General features: G+C 41.4%; 1 protein-coding gene across 1 annotated transcript; it reads right to left on the bottom strand.

Annotated features, from left to right (window-relative positions):
- Window positions 1–235: 235 nt before the first annotated feature.
- On the bottom strand, window positions 236–12,982 carry tfap2d (transcription factor AP-2 delta (activating enhancer binding protein 2 delta)). The gene is made up of 8 exons (XM_085372910.1): window positions 12,944–12,982; window positions 11,745–12,263; window positions 8,787–8,847; window positions 4,476–4,641; window positions 2,847–2,965; window positions 2,582–2,723; window positions 1,656–1,769; window positions 236–452 (listed from the first exon to the last, which is right to left on the bottom strand). The coding sequence occupies exons 1-8, from the start codon at window positions 12,980–12,982 to the stop codon at window positions 236–238; spliced, it is 1,377 nt and encodes a 458-aa protein (XP_085229036.1).
- Between the last annotated feature and the right edge of the window lie 9,750 nt (window positions 12,983–22,732).

The following is a 22,732-nucleotide window of genomic DNA, read 5'->3' as shown; positions in this document are numbered from 1 at the left end:
ACTGGATGCGTTGCTTTCGCTCACACATCAGGATGTCTTGCTTGGGACAGTTCAGTTAGTGTTACATGTCAACATAAGATAAATAAATAACAATAAATAGGAATTGTCCCAAAGAAGATACAGCAATGCATGGGAAATAACAGATCCCCTTTCAGAGTGCACGCGTTCACACACACTCACGCACGCACACTTCTAAATGCAGCGCTCCAAGGCACGGGGACCGGGTGGGTGGGGGCTACTCAGTCTTTTCTGTTTTCCCGTCTTTGCTCTGGGGCTCGGCTGTTTTCCGGAGCTGCGTCTTTTCCGAGCTGTTGTTGATCTGTTGGTCGCCGGCTCCGCTCGTTTTCCCACTCGAGGTTTTGTCCAGGTAGTTGAGCATCTCGCTCAGCACTGTCTGGAAGGTGCTGAGAGCTGCACAGACCGCCGGCGTGCCAAACCCGTGAGTGATCAGACTGCATGGGAAGAGAGGGAAATGATTATTAGAGCAATGACAAACCAAAGAAGTGAAGGTTAAATGAATCAGTGGAGCTGTTGGGGAGTTTGTATGACACTAACAGCTGAAGTGACTCAGATTTTCTCACACCTGCGGTGAAACCTTCCTCCTGCATTATGGAGCTTCAAAACCTCTGAATGAAGTTTCTTTAGTCTGTCAGAAAAGCCTCTCTGTGATGCTCTGCGATGATCTGTTTCCACAGCAGTTTACTGGGAAACACAGAGTTTCTGCTCCTGTTTTAGCAAAGGCCTGAACGCTGTCCAGCTTAAACTATGAAATACAAATTAGAGCTTTGCCGATTAGGAAATTTCACATAAGATTGTTGTTGTCGTTCTTGTCTAAGGTTATTCTAATCTTGGCTGTTGAACTGCTGGTGATGTCTTAATCAAATTCACTTTAGGCTTTTATCACTTTTGAAAGAGACTGTTTGAAAAAAAAACATTAGACATACTGGCTAAAAGTCATATCATGTCCCCATATCTGTATTTGATATTTGTAGTGTAGTGATAGTCCTAGCCAACAGTGTTTTTGTAGTTTATTTGAGATAAACTCTCTTTTCAAAGTCAGTCATCAGAATCTGAACATTCGTGACATCACAAATTTAAAAGCGCTACAAAATTGCAGGATTATGATACAAGGTAAAATATGCATTGAAACGCTTTTTAAGAATCAGTTTTTAAGTCTGATATCATTTCATCTGTCCTATCAGATCATCATGCCGGTTTGTCCAGAGCTAAATAGCTGCTCGTCCTTGAGCTCAGACCCTTAAGTTGGCAGAAGGATGTTGTTGTTCAATCTGTCACTTTATTTCTACCACTGAGCTCACATCCTGGTTCTCTGCCCAGCAGTCTACAGTACAGCTCCCTTCAGAGGTCTGATAAGATGTTGTATATTCTGCAAATGATGACGCCATAGATGTGACATTTCTGCTAACAAGGCGCTGTTTCCTCCTCCTCTGTCAATTGTGCCAAATATCAAACTGCACAGCTGCATCTTTCTAAAATGGCAGAGAGGTCAGTGGGAAAACACAGAGCGAGGCTCTGCAAGAAAACTGTCTTCGCTCAGTAGATTTAGTGCCGAGAGTGACTCAAGATTGGCAACATCCTTAAGGGAAAAGAAAGGAAACGCTCCATTATTTTCTTATGCGTGTCACACGTGTTACCTGAAGTGTGTGAGGTGTCTCTGGATGTCCAGGTCCAAGATTGGTGTTGGTCTGGATGAGCCCAGAGGAGAGCGATCTTGGCTCAATAAGTCCTGGAACTCCTTACAGATTTGCCTGACGGACAGAAGGAGGGACTGAGGGTTTACCATCTGTCTCCAACAAAACCATCACATTTTCTCCCTTTTCTGCACCCACCCTCATCATTTTGGATCCACCCACATGCAGATTTAAGTTACTTCCACTGGTTCATTGTTTTTCCTAACATGATACCAAAGATTCTGCACCACGCAGCATTTTCTGGTCTTGTCTTTTTGCATTTCAGTTAGCATTATAGCAACTCTTGGGCTGATTTTATTGGAACAAAATCAACTTATCTGGAAAAGAGTGGGAGTTTTATTTCCCCTTCAGCATATTCAGAATACAGTTTTATACTGTAAGAAGGAACTACAAATAAAGCTCTTGCAATTATATAAATATAAGCGCTAACCCCTTAAATGTGGTAACACAATATTTTCCACATACAGTAGGTGTTCCATGCAGGAAACTGCTGTAAGGTGAAGGAGTTTACAACAGTTTGAGCAAGAAGTCACACCAAAGCTTACCTACTGTTATTATTATATTTACTTGTTAATCATTTTTCTGAAAGATTTTCTTAAATCAAAGGATTGTAATGGCTGGTAATGGCTGTAAATAGGAATATAAGTGTTTAAGTAAAATTTATCTCTCCCTGACATTTGACAGGGACAGATCTGTCCATGCCTTAAACAACAGACAAACATTAACTGAAACCTGATCACTCAGAAACATTCACATTTCCAGAATTTCAAAATAAAACCTATTCTGTGTGACCACGCAGTAGCAAAAGTTTTTTGTTTCTTGCCATCTTCTTTTAGTGTGTGTCTGTACGTTGCATGTGTTTCACTCACTTTGTAGCCAGGACCATCTTCTTGCGCGCGCTGGTTTCTTTCGGCTCACTGTGCTGCCTCGCCAAATGTTCACCCACTGCCTTACTGGGAAACTCTGTCTCACAGGTGTAGCCAAAGTCCCTCGCCAGGTGGAGCGCCTCACCTGAAAGAAAACAAAAGAGGGAAAAAAGACTGATGAGACAACAATTAAACTGTATTATGAAATTAATGTGGTGCAATATAAATTGAAAATGACAAAAAAAAAATGTGCAGGAAAGTTACTTACCTTCCACCAGGGAGGTGAGCAGCGTTACGTTGGCGGCTTTCCTCCGTCCTGCTGGTAGGTTGAGCCCTAAACGGTCTAATTTCTCACGAAGACACCGGCCTCCATTCTTAGACTTTGCTCTGGAAACATATAGTAAAGAACTATGCATCACATATCCTACAAAGTCAAGCAACTGAATTATACAAGACCCCAAAAGACTGAATATATGGAGCACAGCAGCAGGAGCAGAAGCAGCATCGATCAGCCAGTCATTTTTCATAGAACTAAGGTACAATCAAATTAATGTGAACTCCTTGTTCTACTGAAAAGGATGTGCTTAATTAAGTCTCACAAGAAACAAGGCAAGAATATGGATTTGTTTTGATGTGACAAAGCCATAAGGTTAAGGCAGAGGCACAAAGCTTCCTCAGTCTTTTATGTTATTTTTTTAAAGCATATGTGCTTCCTTCCTCTGCCATAAAACTTTAAACCTGCAGTTCCACTCGAGACAACTTTCTGCACATTTCTGTTGTTCTTTGTGAAGTGATTATTATTAAATGACACAACATGATTAAACACATTCCAGATACTCATCTGTTAGAGATTTGCAGTTTATATTCTTCACACGAGGATCAACAGTAGCTATTTGCACATTTATCTTATTTTATTTTACTTTGTTGATTCCTCATCTTGTAGGACCAGCCATATTCTCTGTGCTTGCTCGTTCCTCTTTCCCCCTTCCCTTTCTCTCCACCTCATCAATAATACAGCGCTGGCAACTCTTGCTTTCCTCTGGTTCCTCTGATCCTGGCATGCTTTGGCCTGGTCTCGCCTCCCTCTGGCTCCCTGGGCATGGCGGCGCGTGCAGCCCCGGCCCTCATTCGCCTACAATAGTCTTTGTGGGCGCTGCTATATATCCTCTGTTTCATCTGAGGGCTACAAAGATTCAGCCAGCGCTCTCCAATGCTCACCAGCCAGATTTACACTTAAAAAAAATTTTTTTTTTCACTTTCAAAGTCCCCATCCATCACACTCACCTCCTTACTCCAATATCATTACATGCTGCTAGAATTTAACAGTGTGTGGATGCACCAAAAGAGACGTTAGGATTTTTCAGATGTTTTTACACCACAAGTATGTCAAAATGTTTTTGTTTTTTGTTTTTTTAGAAATTGCTCTAATCTGCCAAATGAAGCCGTTAACAACCCTGCTACTGATTAAACACATTTGAAATTTGGGTTTCTCGCTCTCTGGAGATGATACTGATTAACCTGTAAAGTGATACTTCAGAACTAGATATCAGAATCTGATGAATGCCTGAAACTCATCAAGGCACTGGCCAGTGGTCACAGTGGATTCAGGATTTATTTGTGAGAGGATATTTTAGGCTTAGACTCTTAATGAGTTTGAAGTTCTTTAGAGCTGTAAGCAGCTCTGTCATAGCAGCATATAGATCCATAATGTTGCAGTAAGATGACACAGAAACTTCAGCCGCACTAAGCGAACTCTCAAAACAGTTGATAAGTCTGATTTGTCTTCAAACCGATACATCAATATACTCTCTTTAATCAGTGTAGTTATATTTAGAGACGCTGTGATGAAGCTTAGGCATGTTGTCAGACTAATATCCTGTATGTGCATCATACTGACCTACGCAGTATGCCGCCCAGTAAGGAAGCATTGAGGCACTCTGGCGGGGACAGTCTTCTTTTCACCTCAGCGATGGTGACTTTGTACTTTGAGGTGGAACTGAGCAGCGAAAGCCGACCGGGTACCGAGCAGAACAAATCTGTAGGATTCACCACACATGTTCCCCCTGCACACAGAGACAGGAAGCTTGTTACAACAAGGTGCAAGAAAAAGCAGCATCACTGTAAAGGTTTGAAAGGACTAGTTTGCCAAATTTAGGCTACTTTTTGCTATTCAGTGTTGTAAGAAGGTTGCACAAAATGTTCTAATGAAGGCAACAGCTTTGTATAATGCACATTTAATGCTTTATTCTGTCAAAACAGAAAAAACAAGCAAAATGCCCCCCCCAAAAACTGATCCAAGATCTGAATGCTACACCAATGTCTGTCACTGAACTGCAAGATTTTATAGTCGTGTTAATAGTACATTACTGCTTAATAAAGTATCAATACAAGATTTGCTCTTTAAGTTCTGCAACAAAAATGTTAGTTTTTACAGTAATAATGCATCAAGTCATATTTCATCAAAAAGCAACAAGATACTTAAAAAATGCATTTATTAAAAATGAAGTTGGACCTTGGAAAAAAAAATCTTGTTTCAGAAAACATATGAACATTTTGGTGACAGAAAAGAGTGCACAAAAGTATAAACCAGCAAGCATTCACTGAGTATTTGGATCAGCGTTGCTCAAATGACAGATTGAAATGTCTGCTTGGTTGGAAATCATGCAAATGTGTTTTTTTCTGTGGAAAAGTTTCACTGGATAAAGCTTTCGCTGAATGCTACCTCAGGGAGAACTGCACAGAATATTTTGCACCTTTGTTCATAGAGGGTGGTTTCAGCTGTGTACACACTTTGCATGAGGTCTCCTTGGTTCTGATTTCAAAGAATCCCACATTTCAAGATGTGATACAAAGAATAAAAACCAACTGGGTGAACTGTGCACACATCAAACAGGAACTCTATTGTCCAGTTATTGGTTAATAATAACAGTTTGCATCAGGGTGAATGATTTGGAAGGTCTTTCATATGATGATAAAACCATTTTGTTTGAGACAGTTTTTTCCCATCACGTCAGACATTAAATACATTAAAGATTAAGCCTATTTTTTTCCATACAGTTTTTTAAAATTTATTCCCATAAATTAGCTGAATTTGCTTAGTCGTTATATTAAGAAGGTGTATCATCCAAGAAAATTGTCCATCTTCTACAGCTTCCCTATCTGTTTAAATGTAAATGCAATATATGTGTAAATATTATTAAATCAAAAATTAATCCCTATAATAATCGAGCATCTTCATTCTCCACAATCAATATGTGTCTTTCAGCCCTCCTCACTAGTTAAATATTAAATGCTTTTATTACTGTGTACATATATTTATATGCCTGCTTCAGCCCAATGGTTCTCTCTATGTAACAATAATATGGTGTTTCTGCAAGAGGGGGGAAACAAAACCTTCTTTAAATCATCCACCACCAACTACCATGTTGATTTCATTGTGTACTTGAGGCTCCTGAAAGTGTGAATAAATGATTTTGGTTGTGTAGTGAAGGCCCTTTCACATTATTAATTGCGTCTGAATCAGTGTTACTGGATCCTCCTGGAATTTATCGACTGTTCTGAGTGGGCCTATCGTTATTAAACTTTCACTTGAAATAAAGTCCCAAGCAGCCGAAACGCAAGGTTTCTGTCTGATGTACTGTAGGCTATATTCTATTATTCATCTGCCTCATTATCAAATCTAACAGCAGGGTGTGTCGCGTTGTTATTAAGGCGTGCTGGATATGATGAAATGGAGAAAAAAGGATGCCATTTAGGCCGAAGAGAACAATGCTGCAGGCGAAGATTGGCTGCACACGCCAATCTCTCTCACTCTCTTTTTTTAGGGCACAATTTGGCCACCAACTAAGCCTCATATATGACCAGCTGTAACCCATATTTCTGCTCTCAGAATCTATTATTCACAATCTGCTGAAATGTGCTAGATTCGCATCATTTTCTGGCCACAGGAAGGGTTGAGGTTAGACATGCAGCCTCAAAAACATGTCATCCGGTCTGAGCACCATGGACAGCGGCTAGCACCTTTCATTCCAGCACCTGGACAGCGACTCATGCCCACAGCACAACTGTAACATCATAATGGTGTGGAAACAAAAGCCTGTTGTACTCCAGCGGGCACCACTTTGTACAAGACTGTATGGGACCTGTGTTTCACTCAGGCTGTCAAAAAATGGACGGTTGCAGGTCGAGGGAATCGATTGATACTTTTGGTTAAGGCTGAGCCCCGGTGTGTGCGTGCGCGTGTGTTTATATGCGCGCGGTCCGGCTTGCCCGTGTCTCCATAAGTGACACAAACCGGGCAAACCTGTCTGTCAGACTCACGCGCTCTGACAGGGGCGCGCGTCTCTGAAAGCCGCGGGTTCACATCATATTAATTCCCCTAAAAATGTTTTGATTCAAAGTAGTTTGTATTTTATGTTGCCAAGGGCAATCGAAAAGAGCTATTGCCGGTAGTGCAGTCAGTGGAGCGCGCGGGCCCAGAGGCGATAACGGTATTTAAGCAACGGAGAGTAGCCTCGGGCTGCGGCGCGAGCGGCGGGCGGGATCACACGCGGAATCAAGCGCCTTTTACGAGTTTGCCACGAAAATTAAAGAAAAAGAGACAAGGGCCAAATGCCATTCTCCTCATATTTTAACAACAATGTTTATAGCTCCCCCCAAAAAAGCCCGCCAATGTCTTGACAGAAGAGAGGGTTGTGCGTGCACGGGATGTGGTAGCGGGGGCGCGCGTCTGACAGATCGGCTTGATCTGTGAAGCTGCTGTTAGAACTGAACTGGAAAAGGGATAGCAGGGTGATTAAAAACACAGACGACTCCTCCTAAGTAGGATCCGCATTTCTTGAGTGATTTTCTTTTGAAAAAGGTTATGTGAATATTCATGCCGCCAAAGCCGCAGTCAGAAAGAACAACATTAATATGATCTCGGCTGAATCCGGGGCCCCGCTCGGCATTAGCATATCAAAGCGTCCGCCCGAGGCGAGAGAAGCTATCGATACGGGAGCGGGAGGTAAAGCAAAGATTATTGGTTGTGATGGTTGCAGCGGCTGAGCTCAGGGCCAAATACGGCGCACCATTAACCGAAAGTGATAGCGAAGGGATTCCCGCATCAATCCGAGAGAAAAGCCCCAACACCTAGGCAGAGCTGATGAAAAATTAAACCCGAGACACAGCCTTTCCTCTCAGTGTGGAAAATTGCACACAGTCCCCTCTAAAAAAAATTAAAGAAAGAAAAAGTCCGGGGAACACATCCACAGCTTCCCCTTGGAAAAGCTAACCTTAGCCGCCACATCTTTGGTTGCTGTGCCAGATTAAACACACAGGTGCTAACACATAAAAACAGCAGCTGCATTACAGACACACAAACCTGACTGCTCTTCTTTGTATCCCACAAAAACATTTACTTTTAAATTTAAAAAAAAGTCCACAAATGCAGCTGCGAAACTATTAAATACTAGGTTACTTTCTGGCCAAAAATATTTTCAAATTACTATAAACGTACACATTTGTAAACATTAAGAGGATACAGAATTGTGTTGTTAAATTAAACCCAAATCTTACTCACTTGTAACAATATTTCTCTATTGTAATAATATTGATTATTTAAATCTGCTTTCATATAGACGTCTGCGCCATTTTTCTTTAACAAAAATCGACACTGAATTTATGATAACTCAACCATGAATATTAAATTAATAGCATATAATATTATTATTACATGAAAACAAACGCACGCCGTCAGTCTTATAAAATATTACCCACACGTCTGACTTCAAAATAAAAGCTTCTGGCGTAACTTTAGTGTGAGAGGGCATGTGTCAAATGCGCGTTTAAGTACAAGGCCTATAAGTAACTGTATCAGTACACTAGAAATATAAGTCATCACATTAATTCGTGGCATTTTAATCATGTCGCCAATCTCAAAGCCAAGGTTTGGTATGACTGGTGTTTAAAAAAACGTGGGTGTTGAGTGACATTCTGGAAGTGGGGAGCACTGCCTCTGCGCCTGTACGGCGCTGCTGTTTAAATAGGTGACAAATCGGGGCCGTTCCTGCTGCAGCGTGTTGACAGCAGACAAGAGAGGAGTGTTCCGCCTGTTTGTCTGTCTGCTCGCTGTCTTGTCGTGTCGAGCCCGTGAGTGTTCACGGCCTCCGGTACAGCAGCAGCAGCAACAATAACAACAACCGCAGCAGAGAATAAACGGGGGCCTTACCTCTCCGGATGACGCCCCCTTGGCCGTTCAGCACGAGCCCACACTGCGCTTCCACGGAGCCCTGCGGAGACACGCACTCATTAGGACGAGCGGGGAGGTGAAATCACTTTAACCAGATTCTTTTTGTACACCGCTGGAGCTTCCCAGCTGCCAGGCTTCAGATGCAGCAACAATTAGTGCGGTTTGTTTCTTTTTTTCTCCGTATGCGGTGAAGTCATTCTTTAGGACATCCAGGACGTGAATCCCCATTTTCCCCTTCTTTTCACTTGCAGCCACACACTAAAAGCCAAACTCATGCAGTCACGGGAGTATATCAGAATAAATAAAACTGTGACAACAAACACTGGGCATATGTTGCTCGGTTTTATGTATATTCAAGATCCATATACAATGCAAACAAAGAATACAAATCTAAGTGAAATGTCAGGTTTGAAAGTAACACCATAAAGCTTCTCTGTGCCCGTGCAGACATAGATCAGTGCCTCAATCCTATAATGGATAAAAATGATGCATTCTTGTAGTTTTAAATGACTCGCCCCTTTTAAATGAATTTTGAAGGTTTCCAGGTGTCTTTAATTCTTCCATATTAGGGCCCTGCAGATTTATCCTCTGACCTCTTTGGAATGCCGCGACCCACAGGTTGAAAACCACCACATCTATACAATTAAAACTCCTTCAAAGCACCGCAAAGTTCACAGCAGAAAGAGCTTGGGAGGGGGGGAAAGCACCTTACTGAGTCCAAACACTGGCCCCTGTTGCACGCCCTTTGAGCAGTTTTCTAGTGTTGGAAGCCTTTTTGTTAGAAAGTGTACATCACTTAGCAGGCTTTGAGTAAAATTGAGGGCACAGCGAAATAAAGCATGCAGCTCACGGCTTACCCAGAAACGAGCTTAATTTGAAAGGCTTCAGGCTATAACCGAGGACAGCACAACTCACGCAGACTCAAAAATGAGCAAAAGGTTTGCAGAATTTACTGCAGCCACCACCAACCTGTTGGGGCATCAGTGTCTGTGTACACATAAGCAACCAGGCTTCAACATATATGTAGGCCTACGTGCACGAAAACCTGTTACCTCCGCCATGTTTCAAGATGCAGATCAGACTCGCGTGCTATCAACAATGTCATCAAGAAAGGAGAACACGCGCTTTTTTATTCAGAAAATGCTTAATCCCCCCGCGTGAGCCTCTAGGCCTGGCCCACGCAGAAGCCCCCGATTAAAATTAACTGGGAAAGAGAGCTTGTTGTTGCTCCTTCTTAACCAGCTCCTGCTCTGTTTCTTTTCTTCTATTCCGAAGCTAAAGTGATTATAAAATCAATATACAAAACGCAGAGGTCTTGCATGAATTAGCTTAGTGACGGTAGAAAGGTGTGGCAGCTGCTTTTGTTGAGCATGAAAATCTCTTTAACCCGCTCAAAGATGCGACCGGGCTGCACGAGACCATAGGCGCATCTGTTCCGTCCATACATCCGCCTCGTGTAAGCTCAGGTTCACGAGCCGTTTCTTTCTTAGCGTAAAAAAAATGGTCAAACCTGTTAATCCTTTAAAAAAAATCTCGAAATAAATCTAATATTTGCATTAACGAGCGTGCATAAAGTGAAATAAAATAAATAAAATAAAATATGAAAAATGTTACGCAAAAATATGTTGCAATTATCAGTAAATTAAAATGTATTAAATCATATGTAGAAGTCTTTATTTAAAAAAATATTTTTAAAAAAACAGGCTGCACTATAAATGTATATCTATAAGCTCCTATTTGAAGACTTAGAATAATCCCTGGGTTATATTGCCACACCCCATATTATTTATTAACAAATATACATTTATACATCTATAAATATATTAAAAATATATAACATTTTATATTTTTATTCCTTAAAATTAAATGCTTTATAAATATTGTAGCACTAAAAAAAAGCACTGTATGCCTAAATATACCTCGTAAATGCGTCGATAAAAGCTCGAGTAGAGGTGGTAAATAGTTAACGCGACTGAAATTATGTGCCACTGTGTTAAATTGTGTTTAACTAGAGCCGCGTTTGAAGCAGCTCAGATGTCGCTGCATAAGTAACAAAGTTGATTGACGTTAAGTCGGTAATTGGATAAACTACGGTGCTTTATGGTGCTCGAGCAGGCCATTGTGCCCTGAATCCCGATCCGTTAATCCGCCCTTTACCGGAGAATAGAGCAACCAGCGGCTTTTCTTTGCCTCAACAGACAGCCGGACACACACACACACACTCGACCTCTCTCTCTCTCTTTCTCTCTCTCTGTCACACACACACACGCTCAAGAACCGTGCGAATCCATTTTCATCTCGACCATTTCTTTACATCGAAAAGAATTATGTAAAATATGGGTCACGTGTGTTTGTGGAAAAATAAAGGGCGGATTTCACAATGGGATTGTATAGACTGCCAGTCAATTAACCTTTAGAAACAGGCTTGCTTTTCAGAGGCACTGTGCCGTGTGGACTTGACATTTACTTAGCCTGTTATAGTCACGTTTGCTTTGGCACCAAACTTATCTCAAGATGATATCCATTATGACTTACAAAAAAAAAAAAGAAAGAAAAGAAAGTAGGACAGAGTCGTTGGATGGGGATAACTACAGACCAGTGCAGCTTTGTGAGTGTCATAGACAACAGACAGATGAGGCAGACAGGCAGACAGACAGACATCTGGCGCTGTCTTTCTGTTCAATATTTTGGGATTGCTGTGCTACAAAAGGGGGGTAAAGTTTTTCAATAGTAGGCCAGTGGGGCAGAGATACTGGGGCACTGGGTCTTGTGACAACTAAGACGGGCTGTTGCCCTTCTGTATCCTATTGTCGGCTATCCTATATGGAGCAGACTTAATAAACCGGAGAAGCGAAGCCGAAGGAAGGGGGCACAATAACGTGTTCGAGCCGTGTGGAGAAGAGAGTGTAGAAAGAGAGGTATGGAGGCCACCGGTACCTGCAGGTCGTCCGCCGCAGGCGGAGGGAGGCCCAGGCCGGCGGCGGGCAGCAGCCTCTGGTCCGGGTGGTGCATACCGACGCCGTAGGCCTGTGAGCCGTGTGACGTCATCAGCGACAGGTCATGGCGCCGGTAAGCGTCGAGGCAGCCCAGCTCGCGCCGCTGCTGCTCGTCCAGGCACGAGGACTTGAGGGCCGAGCGCGCGTTGTGCAGATTGATGAAGTCGGCGGGCTCTCCGTGGTGGATCTGCTGGTAGTACTGGCCCGAGTGCAGCGAGTTCAGGCCGTAGGCCTCCGGGGCCACGGCCGGGTGGGAATGCTGGAACTCGTAGTGGAAGGACTGGTGGTGGAGGGGTGTGTACTGGTGGTTGGCCGAGAAATAGGGTGAGGCAAACTCCGTCCCCGCCGGTGCCGGGTAGGTGAGCGGGGAGGAGGAGGAGTAGGCGACCGAGGAGTTGGCCACGGACTCCAGGCAGCCGAGCTGCATGAGCCGGTAGCTGTTTGATCCGTCGTGACGTATCTACAAGATAATAAAGAGACGGGGAAATATATGAGCCGTGTCATTTAGCATCAGCCGGTGTCTCCTCTCTCTGCCTCCCAAACACACTCAAAAACACAACTCACACACTCAAAGCGCTTTTTCCCCCCCACTTTAAACCACCTGAAGGAGATGTCATTTCCACACGCCCGGGAGGGGAACGAACGCGCGGCAACAGGAGCCATCGGTATTTTTTTCTTCCTCCCTTTGGCATGCCTGTCACTCTCCTCGCAGCGTTTTAAAAGGCGTGCTGTTATATATTATTATTATTACCGAGCTGCTGGCAAATTTACTGTCCCAGCTCTCTCGCTCATTGTGGATGGGAGGTAAGCAGAGTGAGACACAGCGGAGTGTTCCGCCCTAAAATGTCCTAATCACGCCGTTACCGGCTCACACACACGAGCCCCCTTTGCTTCCACACACTAGTAATAAAAAAGCCTCGTTTTTACCGGGAGCTGCACCGATTCATTTCTCCTTCCATGCATACTTTTATCTCTTTAATATCCTTGCGATAAATTATATTCCACTTAGAGACTCCCTGCGAGCAGACGCTATTTCGAAATGCTTCTGTAACTCCCTTCAAACCAAACAGTACTTATTCCACCACACACCTGCTGTAATTTCACAAATTAAGATCTGTAAAGTAAATAAACGACCCTTACCTCTGCGTCGTGGACAAGTCCGGGGAAGGTCGCTGACATTGTGCTTTCTCCAAAGTAACCCGTATTTTTTTCCTCTCCTTTCTGGCCGGATCGAATAATAATAAAAATGCCTTAAAATCCCCAAAAAGCGAGAGAAATGGAAAAGTCCCCCCTCGCGTGCTCTCGGTAACGGTAGAAAGCTGGCGGAACGCGAGCGTCTCCCCTCTGCACGGACGGGGCTGGCTCACGGATTTTGTACTTGCAGGGTATTTCTCGGCTGATGTCGTAGGTCCCTTGGTAATATAGAAGTTTTGAAAATTAAGCATCAGCACTGAGGAATGGGAGGACAATAGACGGAGCGGAGCATCCCAGGAGACACGGAATAAATATTGTATCTTCGCCTTAATAAGGAACCAAGTGCTTCTTTCAACATTTTCTACGCTTTTTGTGGACCTTTTCCTTTTTGACCCGTTTGTGTTTTCACGAGGTCTTCTGCTCGGTTTCGTCGGGTTATTATTATTATTATTATCATTTTTAATATTTTTTTTTATCCACATTGGCTAAGTCATTTTACAAACAAAAATGTGCGGATTTTTCAACAGAAATGTAAGTTTGCTTTGACATATTTTAAAGCTATTTTTGATTTAAGAACGGAATGGGCGTAGAAAAAAATATATGAGATTTTCTTCTGTTCTTGCAGCAAACTTGTAATGAATTTAGCGAGCTTTAACAGGGGGGATAATTATGAAACGGCAGGTTTTCGGCGCTTTCTGCATGCATCAAATGTTTTTAGATGAATTACCATCGTTTGCTGCTCTCATGCTGTTTTTATGGCACAATTTAAATGCGGGTTTCAGTGCAAATTTATTTCATGCACACAGAGAGAAATAAGCTCTCACAGACTTTATAAATGTATACACCAATTTAAAATATTTTCCACTATTGCTAATTATCGCTTTAGTTATTTACTTTCACGTGCTTAAGGACTGGATTAAATCGAAGGAGGAGGTCTAGTTATTATTATTATGATTATCATTATTTACATTTATTTATTTTTTGTTTTGTTTTTGCTTTTGCATGAAAAACTGCCTTTGAAGGGTTTCATTCCCATTCCATATCTTTTCTTTTCTTTCTTTAGGGGGAAGGGGGGGGGGGGGGTCTGCTTTGTGATAACAAACCAACGTTTTTCATATCTGATATTAGCACTGTATAATTGTTAGGTGTGTGCATGTACGTTATTATTATTATTATTATTATTATTATTATTATTATTATTATTATTATTATTATTATTATTATGTCTTTTTCGGTCAGTCGGTCAGCCTCGTGACCCCTCTCTCTCCCCCCCTCCCTCTCTCTCTTTCTGCCTTTCTCCTCGTGCTGTAACTCACCTGAGCAGGCGCCCTCGGGGTGGTCCTGCCCAGCTGCACGGAGCCGTGATGGTGTTGTAAAGTAAGATGGCAGAAGATGTTTTTTTTCTTTTTTTTTTAAACAATTATATGAAAAGCTTATGGGGGGGGGGGGGGGGGGGGGAATCGACGCTGTAATCAGGTGAAAGCTTTTCTTTACCTTCTCTAATTTTAAAGCAGGTTGCACCTTTTATAGGATAACAAAGCATAAAACAGTTACAGGTGTACAGAGCCGCATGAATCAAAATCCAAGCTATAATGACTTTAAATATACAGAAAGACGCAATCTATAGCTGTCTTGCCCTTAGGCCAACCGGGAAGTAATAGACGTATAAGACTTTAAAAAAAAGGAGAGAGAGAGAGAGGGAGAGAGAGCAGAAGCCAAAGCTTGTGGCCACTGCCTGAAGAGAAGCAAAGAAGGAAATAAAGGAGAGAGGAGGGGAAAACTAAAGAAGGAGAGGAGAATTATTCTGTCTGTCAGATTTCCTGCCATTCAAAACAAACCAGCCAACACACAGGAAGAGGGGGGCTGCAACCCACAGCAGACATAAGCCCTAATCAGTCTTGTTTTGGATGGGTTTTTTTTCTACTCAGCTGTAACTGTAACCAAAGCGACTCCCTGATATTATTAAAGTGCAGACAGTGACCGTGCAGACGCTGGGACGCCGAGATTGACTCTGCAGTTTAATTAAGCAACTATTTTTCCTCCCATCTGTTACTACATGCGTCTCCTTCTCTGTCGTAATCGGTAACAACAGCAGCAGCAACAACAACACCAATAATAATAATAATAATAATAATAATAATAATAATAATAATAATAATAATAATAATAATAATAATAATAATAATAATAATTTTACATTAGTTCTTACAGATTTTTCTTCAAATTGTGTCTTTTCTCATATTGAAAATAGAGTCATCATATATGGTCACATGGTTAAAAAAAAAAGAGGAAAGAAAAGTAAGAAAGGAAAACACACTGACAGAAAAACTAAAATATTCTACAAGAGCTTCCCTTTTTCCTTGATCAAGACTATTTAGCTTATACTCTTGTAGTCAAGTCTGAAAAAGTCCTCATAAGAAACACAAACGGCCCGGGCGGAGACACGGGCGGTGCAGGGGCCGCCTTAAATAGCTCCTTTAAAAAGTTCTCAAGGCCTTTTATATTTTAATTAACCGATAGCGATTGTTTTGCCTCGAGGCTCGACGTGAAACCTCTGCACGACGAGATCGGTGAAGGCCGGTTGTCGCACGCCAGGTATTAAAAAACGAAAGAGACGGAGAGAGAAAGGGGTGGGCGGGGGTGAGAGAGGAGGAGGAGGAGGAGGGGGGATGAATGGGAAGGCCACCGGGCAAAAAGAGATGGAGGGAGCAAGAGAGAGCCGTGGTGTCAATTAAAGTACCTTAAACGATGCTAAATTTGATCATGTGATCAGGATTTTCTGACGTTATCTTGTTACGGCCAGAACACAGTAACAAAAACTGACCCGAATTCAGTGACAAAATGCCCCCACGAGGGTACACACCTTTGATTTCATTTTTTTAAAGAAAGTGTGGAGGGGCAAGCTTGATCAAACTAAGGGAAGCAAATCGTGCTGACACATAGACCTTTACTAGAATGGCAACTTAACCTGTTTCCTCTTACATCGTTAGAAAAACTTGGATGACAAGACATAAATTTACCTGAAGATGTAGGTCTGTGAATTTCAGTCAGCTGGCCTGATTCATTTTAGAAATGGCTTTAAGGCCAAACACATTCTTTACATTCAAATGGGCATCAGCTGAAGCGCTTGACCCTAAATCTCCACACTCCATTGACCAGTATCCTAACAGATGACTGAGCCCATGGATCTGGTTTATTTTTTATTCCTGTCATGGTGAACGCTGTTGCCTGAACAGATATATGTGTATGCAGGTTGTGCAGCCACCGTCGTCTCCAACCCGAGGCACCAGTTGCACGGTAGACGGTCCTAATAGGACTTAATGCCGACGACTGGCCCCGCTTTACCGGGGGCTGGGAGCGCCCCACCAGATGCGCACTGATCTCCGGACAGGAGCCAGTCCATCTGCCGCCTGACGAGGCAGGGAAAGGCCCGAAACCCCGCACAGTACAGCCCAGAGGCGAGAATTTAGATCAGCCCCAAGGTTCCTGGATGGACCGCTGAGAGCAGAGGGCCATGTTGCCATATAAGACAGCATGGAGAGGCAGAAGATTAGGATTGAGCTCACAGGGCCGCTGTAGAAATTAAAATTTTTCTAAAAGCAAAAGTCTCATGGCTATTTTTATGTCACTAACTGTTCCGGTGCAGCTTTAGATTTAAAACTAAACAAAAAAATCTAATCAAATAGCTAAATTTATCATATTGTATTTAACCTAAAATATAAATGTCATTATCTGCTCGTCCTTCTTTGATTTAGTATCAGATCTGATCGTTTTAAATGGGTTAATAGTAGGCCAACACTTATTCATAATAGATCACTATATAGCCTGCAGTCATTTAGTCCATTGCTGTCAGTGTAAGCAGTAATCCCTTTATAGGCTTTAACACTACTTTAAGTATATTGTGTCAGATTCTAATACTTGCAGCAAGCGATGATACATTTCATGAGGATCCATGCTGAGTTTTAAAGGACCTATGTTTGGACCACTTTTTACAAGCCACGCGTGACAAAAAAGAAGTAGTATTTAAACATCTAATGACGGGACACTCGCAAACTCATGTAAACAGTCTGCTCTTGATTGAAAGACGGACTTTCAAAATTCACAATGCTGTCTGCTTGCAGTCTGTGCGCACATGTGCTGGCCTTGTTTGTGAGTCTGTTTGGTTTTTAATCAGCACCGGTTTGACACCGGCTTCATCTGGCTGTGAGCGTCCGTTAACTCGGTCCCTTTAGCTGTGTACATATGTGTGTGTGTGTGCGCCTGCTTGCACCTTTCCAGCTTAAGATAACCACTAATATAATGAACGCAACAATAACAAACGGCCCAGAAGATGTTTGTCCTCCGTCAACAGCAAAAGCAATTAAGAAAATTGTGTCTGACCTACATAAAGGATGCGCTTCGGAAGGAAGCACAGGTTAATATGCTAATATGGATCTGCTAATTGTGGGGATTTACTTGTCGGTTTGCGGAGGGGAGGGGCCGGGGCGTCACTGCCTTGTTTAAGCTTTTGAGATCTGCAGCAAATTAATTTCTCCCCATGCAGTGCGTGAGGTGAGCAGAGCAGAGGAGGCGAGACGCAGGTGGTCGCTGTTAAAAGGACAGTCCAGGAGAAACAGACCAGTATATAGTCTTGTCCAGCCTGGACGAAATTTACTCTAATTGCATGTATCTGCCTTAACAGCGATTTAAACAAATGTAATAGATAATAAAAGACATCCACACCCTGTCAAGTGCATATATCATAATTATTATCGCCCCAGGGTGACACCCTCAAACTTACCCCACCCACTCACACACATAGAGCCGCAGGACATTTGGGCTACTTTAAGGACACTACAGTTCTTCGGAAAATCCTAAACGCAGGAATTACGTGAGTTCTTCTGCCTACCTGTCATATAGCGATGTAAGCACGGCTTGTGTTGCCAGTTTGCGTGTTTAATTATTGTGCTTTGTGACCGTAATTACTCCTGAAGTCAAATTAGAAGTTCAATTCAGGTCAGACACGTGTCAGCTGCTGCGAAAAACTAAAGAAAAGGACAATCTGCTGCCAACGGACAGTCACTCACCAACATATTGGATACATATAATCCTCAGACTTCTCTATTGCAATAATAATTATAAGAGATCACGGGCCGTTTTGTCTGCTGTGGCTAAAATCGAAAAGTGTCGATTTTTCTTTTGATTTGTGGATTCTTTTATGACTTTTTGTTTTTTCAAAGTTACACACACACACACACACACACACACACACACACACACACACACACACACACACACACACACACACACACACACACAAAAGCAACTTAACTAGCAAGCGGTTAATGTTGGTCTGTTAAAGCGTCGGTTGAAGGGTTCTTTTTTCCGGCCATCAATTAATGGTCTTATACGGTGAATGATTAACTGTATTTTTAATAAACGATCACAGCTATCACCCGTGTATAACCGAAGCTGTAAAATTGATCTCTCAAACTTAACTTCACCAGCTGTTGGATTAGTAAGCTTGGTGTATATGTGTATGTGTGTGAGTGTTTCTCTGTGTGTTTCAGTGCGCGTCGATCGATGTTCATTAACTTCTCTTTTCAAGAGTTTTCTGAAGTGCTCCTGAAGATCACACGAAAGCTAAAAGTCTTTTCCCATCCGTTTTTTTTGTAATTCACGGATGGGAGGAAGGAGCAAAATGTACTTTCAGATTTTCATCATCTCTTCTTCCCCCGTTCCTCTGTTTTTTCTTTTCTTTTAAGATCCTGCAGCGCTTGAGATGCAACAGGCAAAGAAAAAAAATCAGACTTTTATGACTTTAAATTAGTAAATGAATCAATTTGTTTTGATAGATGATGCATCTCAATTGTGTCTGCTGGGTTTCAGATTTACTCAACTACACGCCAGTGTTAAAAAGTAGAATAATGGTAATAAGCATGCGCGGTTATTACTTTAGATATGGCTCGAGGCTCCAACAGAAGCTTTCTTCTGCATGGTGAGTTCAATGCCAAGAGTCAAGTGGGTCTTTGACCTTTTAACTTTATTTTCACTGCAATCATTTTCAGTTGATGTCAAACTGAGCAACCATCAGCTGCTACAGCTTGTTGGATTTGGCAGTGGATGCAGCTTCTTGCTTGTTGTGGATCCAAAGTGTTGTTTCAAAAATGATTTGAGGAAAATCTCAGCTGGCAGTTGAGATACAAATGCCACATAAATGCACCAAACACAAATCAAATCATAGGTCTGCCTTTTTATCCCTATAGCTTCCATGCAGATGCAGGTTTTCAGCTCTTTTGATTATGGTATTTATGTTGAGCTTTCTGCAATTGTTTCCCTTTATACTGCCTTCATATTATATCAAAATATTCCTTTTGTTGTTCTCTAAGGCATAAATGACTGACCTTTCTGTCCATTCAGCACTTAAAACAATGGGATGTTTACACCTGGTTAAATGTACTGGTTGTGAATAGATTTAATAAATCCTCATTTCTTTATTTTATTTGGTGATTTTTAAGCCTGAAGAACAAAAATCACTAAAATTAACACGTTTTCCTGTTACTGCAATTACCCTAACCCCTTTTATCCTTAACCAAAGTAGTATGGTGTGCATTTACTTTTTAAAAATATATATCTATACTGCCTTGCCTTTTTTCCTTTCCCAGCTTCTGTTTTAGTATTGTTCAATCTTTAGTTATTTCCAATACTTTATTTCTCAGTCCCCATAACCTTTAAACTCAATGTGCTTTTCCGACTCACAAGAACTGACTGTAAGCCAAGATCCTGTTCCTGTTGGTAGATCTTACCAGAAACGGTGCTGAAAACAGCACAACATTGGTGCTTTTGGGCAGCTAGGCAACAAAATATTCACTAAGAGTGAATCAGCTCACCAGAATGTATTTACAGCCAGTCTGTGGCATGCATTTTAACAAAAATCCCAGGCGTGATGTCAAAGCACGCGTTTTCACAAAGTGTTTTTGTTTTTGTTATTGTGCAACAAGAAGCATGGACGTGTTTCCCTTTTGGCTGTTCATGTCCCAGCCAGCAGAGTGCGCTGCTTTGGCAGTGCAGCCTGAGGGGAGATTAACATGCAGGACTCTGAGAAAAGAGAGGGCACACACACTGGCTCACTCTTACACACTTATTCATACCCTCACTCATTTTCAAAGCTACTATAAGTGTACACATGCAAAGAGGGGGGGCGATGCAGGTTCAATTACTTTGATCATGTAATTCCTGTGTAATCTCTGTAATCTTTTTAAAGCAGAGCTGTTTGAATATATGCTGTGTGTGCGTGCGTGTTTGTGTGAGAGACGACATGCTCGATGTACATTGAATTAACAGGATGAAGTGAAGGCCGAGGCTACTTCTAAAAGAAAATCTTTAAGAATCAAATGATCTGGCCACTCACGCTTTCAGTTTTTCCAATACAGTGCAGTTTGACAGATAAATACAGACAAATATATTTAGTTTTATTCTGTATGTGAATGTGTGAGAAATGAGCAACAGGGCAGCTATTTTATGAGCAGATACATGAAATCGGAAGAGGTCCGCTCAAGGTATTTAAAAGTTCACGGTCAACTGGAGTGTTTTTACTGTAAAGAACTGTAAAGGCTTTTGGGCAGCATACTTTGATCGTTGATGTGTTGTATTGTTTATTATTTGACTCATGTTTCACAGCTGGTCACTGTTCCTTGTAATTACTGCAAATTAAAACCAATATATTCTGTATAGGATACACCCAAATAAAGTCTAATTATAAGAACTTCTGCTCTTATTTCATGTGTTGTCTTTTTCTTTGTTATGGGGGAATTTGCATACATCGGGAGCTCAAGCAAGCCCGAACCTGTTGATTCAGGTCATCGTTTAATTGTTTGAGTAAAGGTAATGCTATAGGTAAACCTCTAAGATCTGAACCCTTTTCCAGACTGAGAAGTGGCAGCTACAACTTATTTAGCTGTAAACACGGTATAGATTGTATAGATTTTTGTGTATGTGACATTTGTTGTTGTTGAGAGATTTGGTCCTGTATGAGACATGGTTGCACTGGTAAACCAGATTTGATTAAAGAAACACTACTTGAAATCTGACTCCTTTGCCTCCTTTGAAGTGTAGAGTAAAAGCAAGAGGAACACAAGGGCAAAGGGAAAGGTGCTCTTGATTTATTTGGTCACTTTTTACAACTTGTGATTGTAACAATGGGATACAAGACTCCAGAAAAGTTGGACTGCAGATAATTCAGAGGGTTTTTTTTGTTCATGTTTATTTCAACAAACTCTATCACAGGAGAAAAAAACAAAAAGGTGGTCAGGCACGCAAGAAAATGGGCAGAGAAAAGCAATAAGGATGCAATCTTCACAAGCTAACACGTGAACAAAAATAATATTAGAAAAATATGACATTAAATAAGTATATTTGGGAGCTGAGAAGTTTTAAGTAGACATTTTGATAATTAGACAAAAATTAGATTAGTTAAAGATGACAAACTACAACTGGTAATGGGCAGCAGTGTTTACAGTCACAGGATGGATAATTGTTGTAAGCATTAACATTCTCAGTTATCTACTGCTCCACTGTAAGAAATAGTCCTGCACATACTTCTCTTTTAAAGCGCATATGAACATTTTTACAGTTCAGCCTTGATTCACATTAAAAACATGTCATTTATACCAGTTTTCACCAAAATCTGTGCATATACATTATTTTCAGAGGGACGTTTTGTTTGTTTGTTTGTTAAGCCACTTAAGACTGGCCTATGAAGCAATCAAGCATAAAAGACACCAAACTCAAATGATGAACTGGTTTTTTCTGCACATAACCGACAACTTAGCAAAGAATCAATTTTAAATTGTATCATTACAAGCAGCCTGTCACAAAACATGGATTTTTCTTCCATTTCTTTAGTTGAATATTTTTAAAATGGCAAATGCAACACATGCACTGTATCCTTAAAAAATGATCAAACTAGACAACTTGGAGACCTGAAAACTATCTACAGCAGATTAGCAGTATCTGAAAGTCATGTCCTTAAGAAATAGGGGGGAAAAATCAAGAAAAGACCCCACACAGGACCTGAGAAATGCAGCTGGCGAAAGCCTTATTGGAAATGGTGAAATATTTGTTTTAATTCATCATCAATATGTACAGAGAAGGTTACAACAATAAGTGCATACAGCTCTGTCATGATTTGTGGCTGCATTTCAGTCAGTGGTGTCTGAGATCTTGTCAACACTGATGGAATTATAAATGCAGAAAAATAGATTGAAAGTGTCTAATTGGAGCTGCCTTCTTTTTCAGCCTAAGAATGATCCCAAACATGCTGCTAATGCACTAAATAAACACCTGGATAGGAAAACACACAGTAGAGCACTCTCAGTCATGGATTGTCTTCCCCAGAGCCCAGACCTCAACGTTATTGAAGCAATGTGGGATCATCCTGACAAAGAACATGACACAAGACAGTCAACATCCAATGAAGAACTTTGAATACCCTCCAAGAAGTCTGCAGAACTTTTCCTGAAGAATACTTAAATTACCAGAAAGTTGACTAAGAGAGTTCAGGCTAAAGGTAGTTGTACCAAATATACTTTCAACCTTGTTAGAATTGTTACTTAGAATTGTCATTATCAAACACATGTTTAATAGATAACAAAGATAATCTGAGTAAATAGAAAGTTCACGTTTAAAATGATCTCATTTATTAAAGGAAAAAAGCAATCCAAACCTACCTGGACCTTTGTGAAAAAGTAATTGCAC

The sequence above is a fragment of the Diplotaxodon limnothrissa genome, linkage group LG15 (genome assembly GCF_057381915.1).
Source record: "Diplotaxodon limnothrissa isolate DT_005_m linkage group LG15, D_limnothrissa_male_GT1.1, whole genome shotgun sequence".
NCBI lineage: Eukaryota > Metazoa > Chordata > Actinopteri > Cichliformes > Cichlidae > Diplotaxodon > Diplotaxodon limnothrissa.
This window is presented reverse-complemented; position numbering and strand designations above follow the sequence as displayed.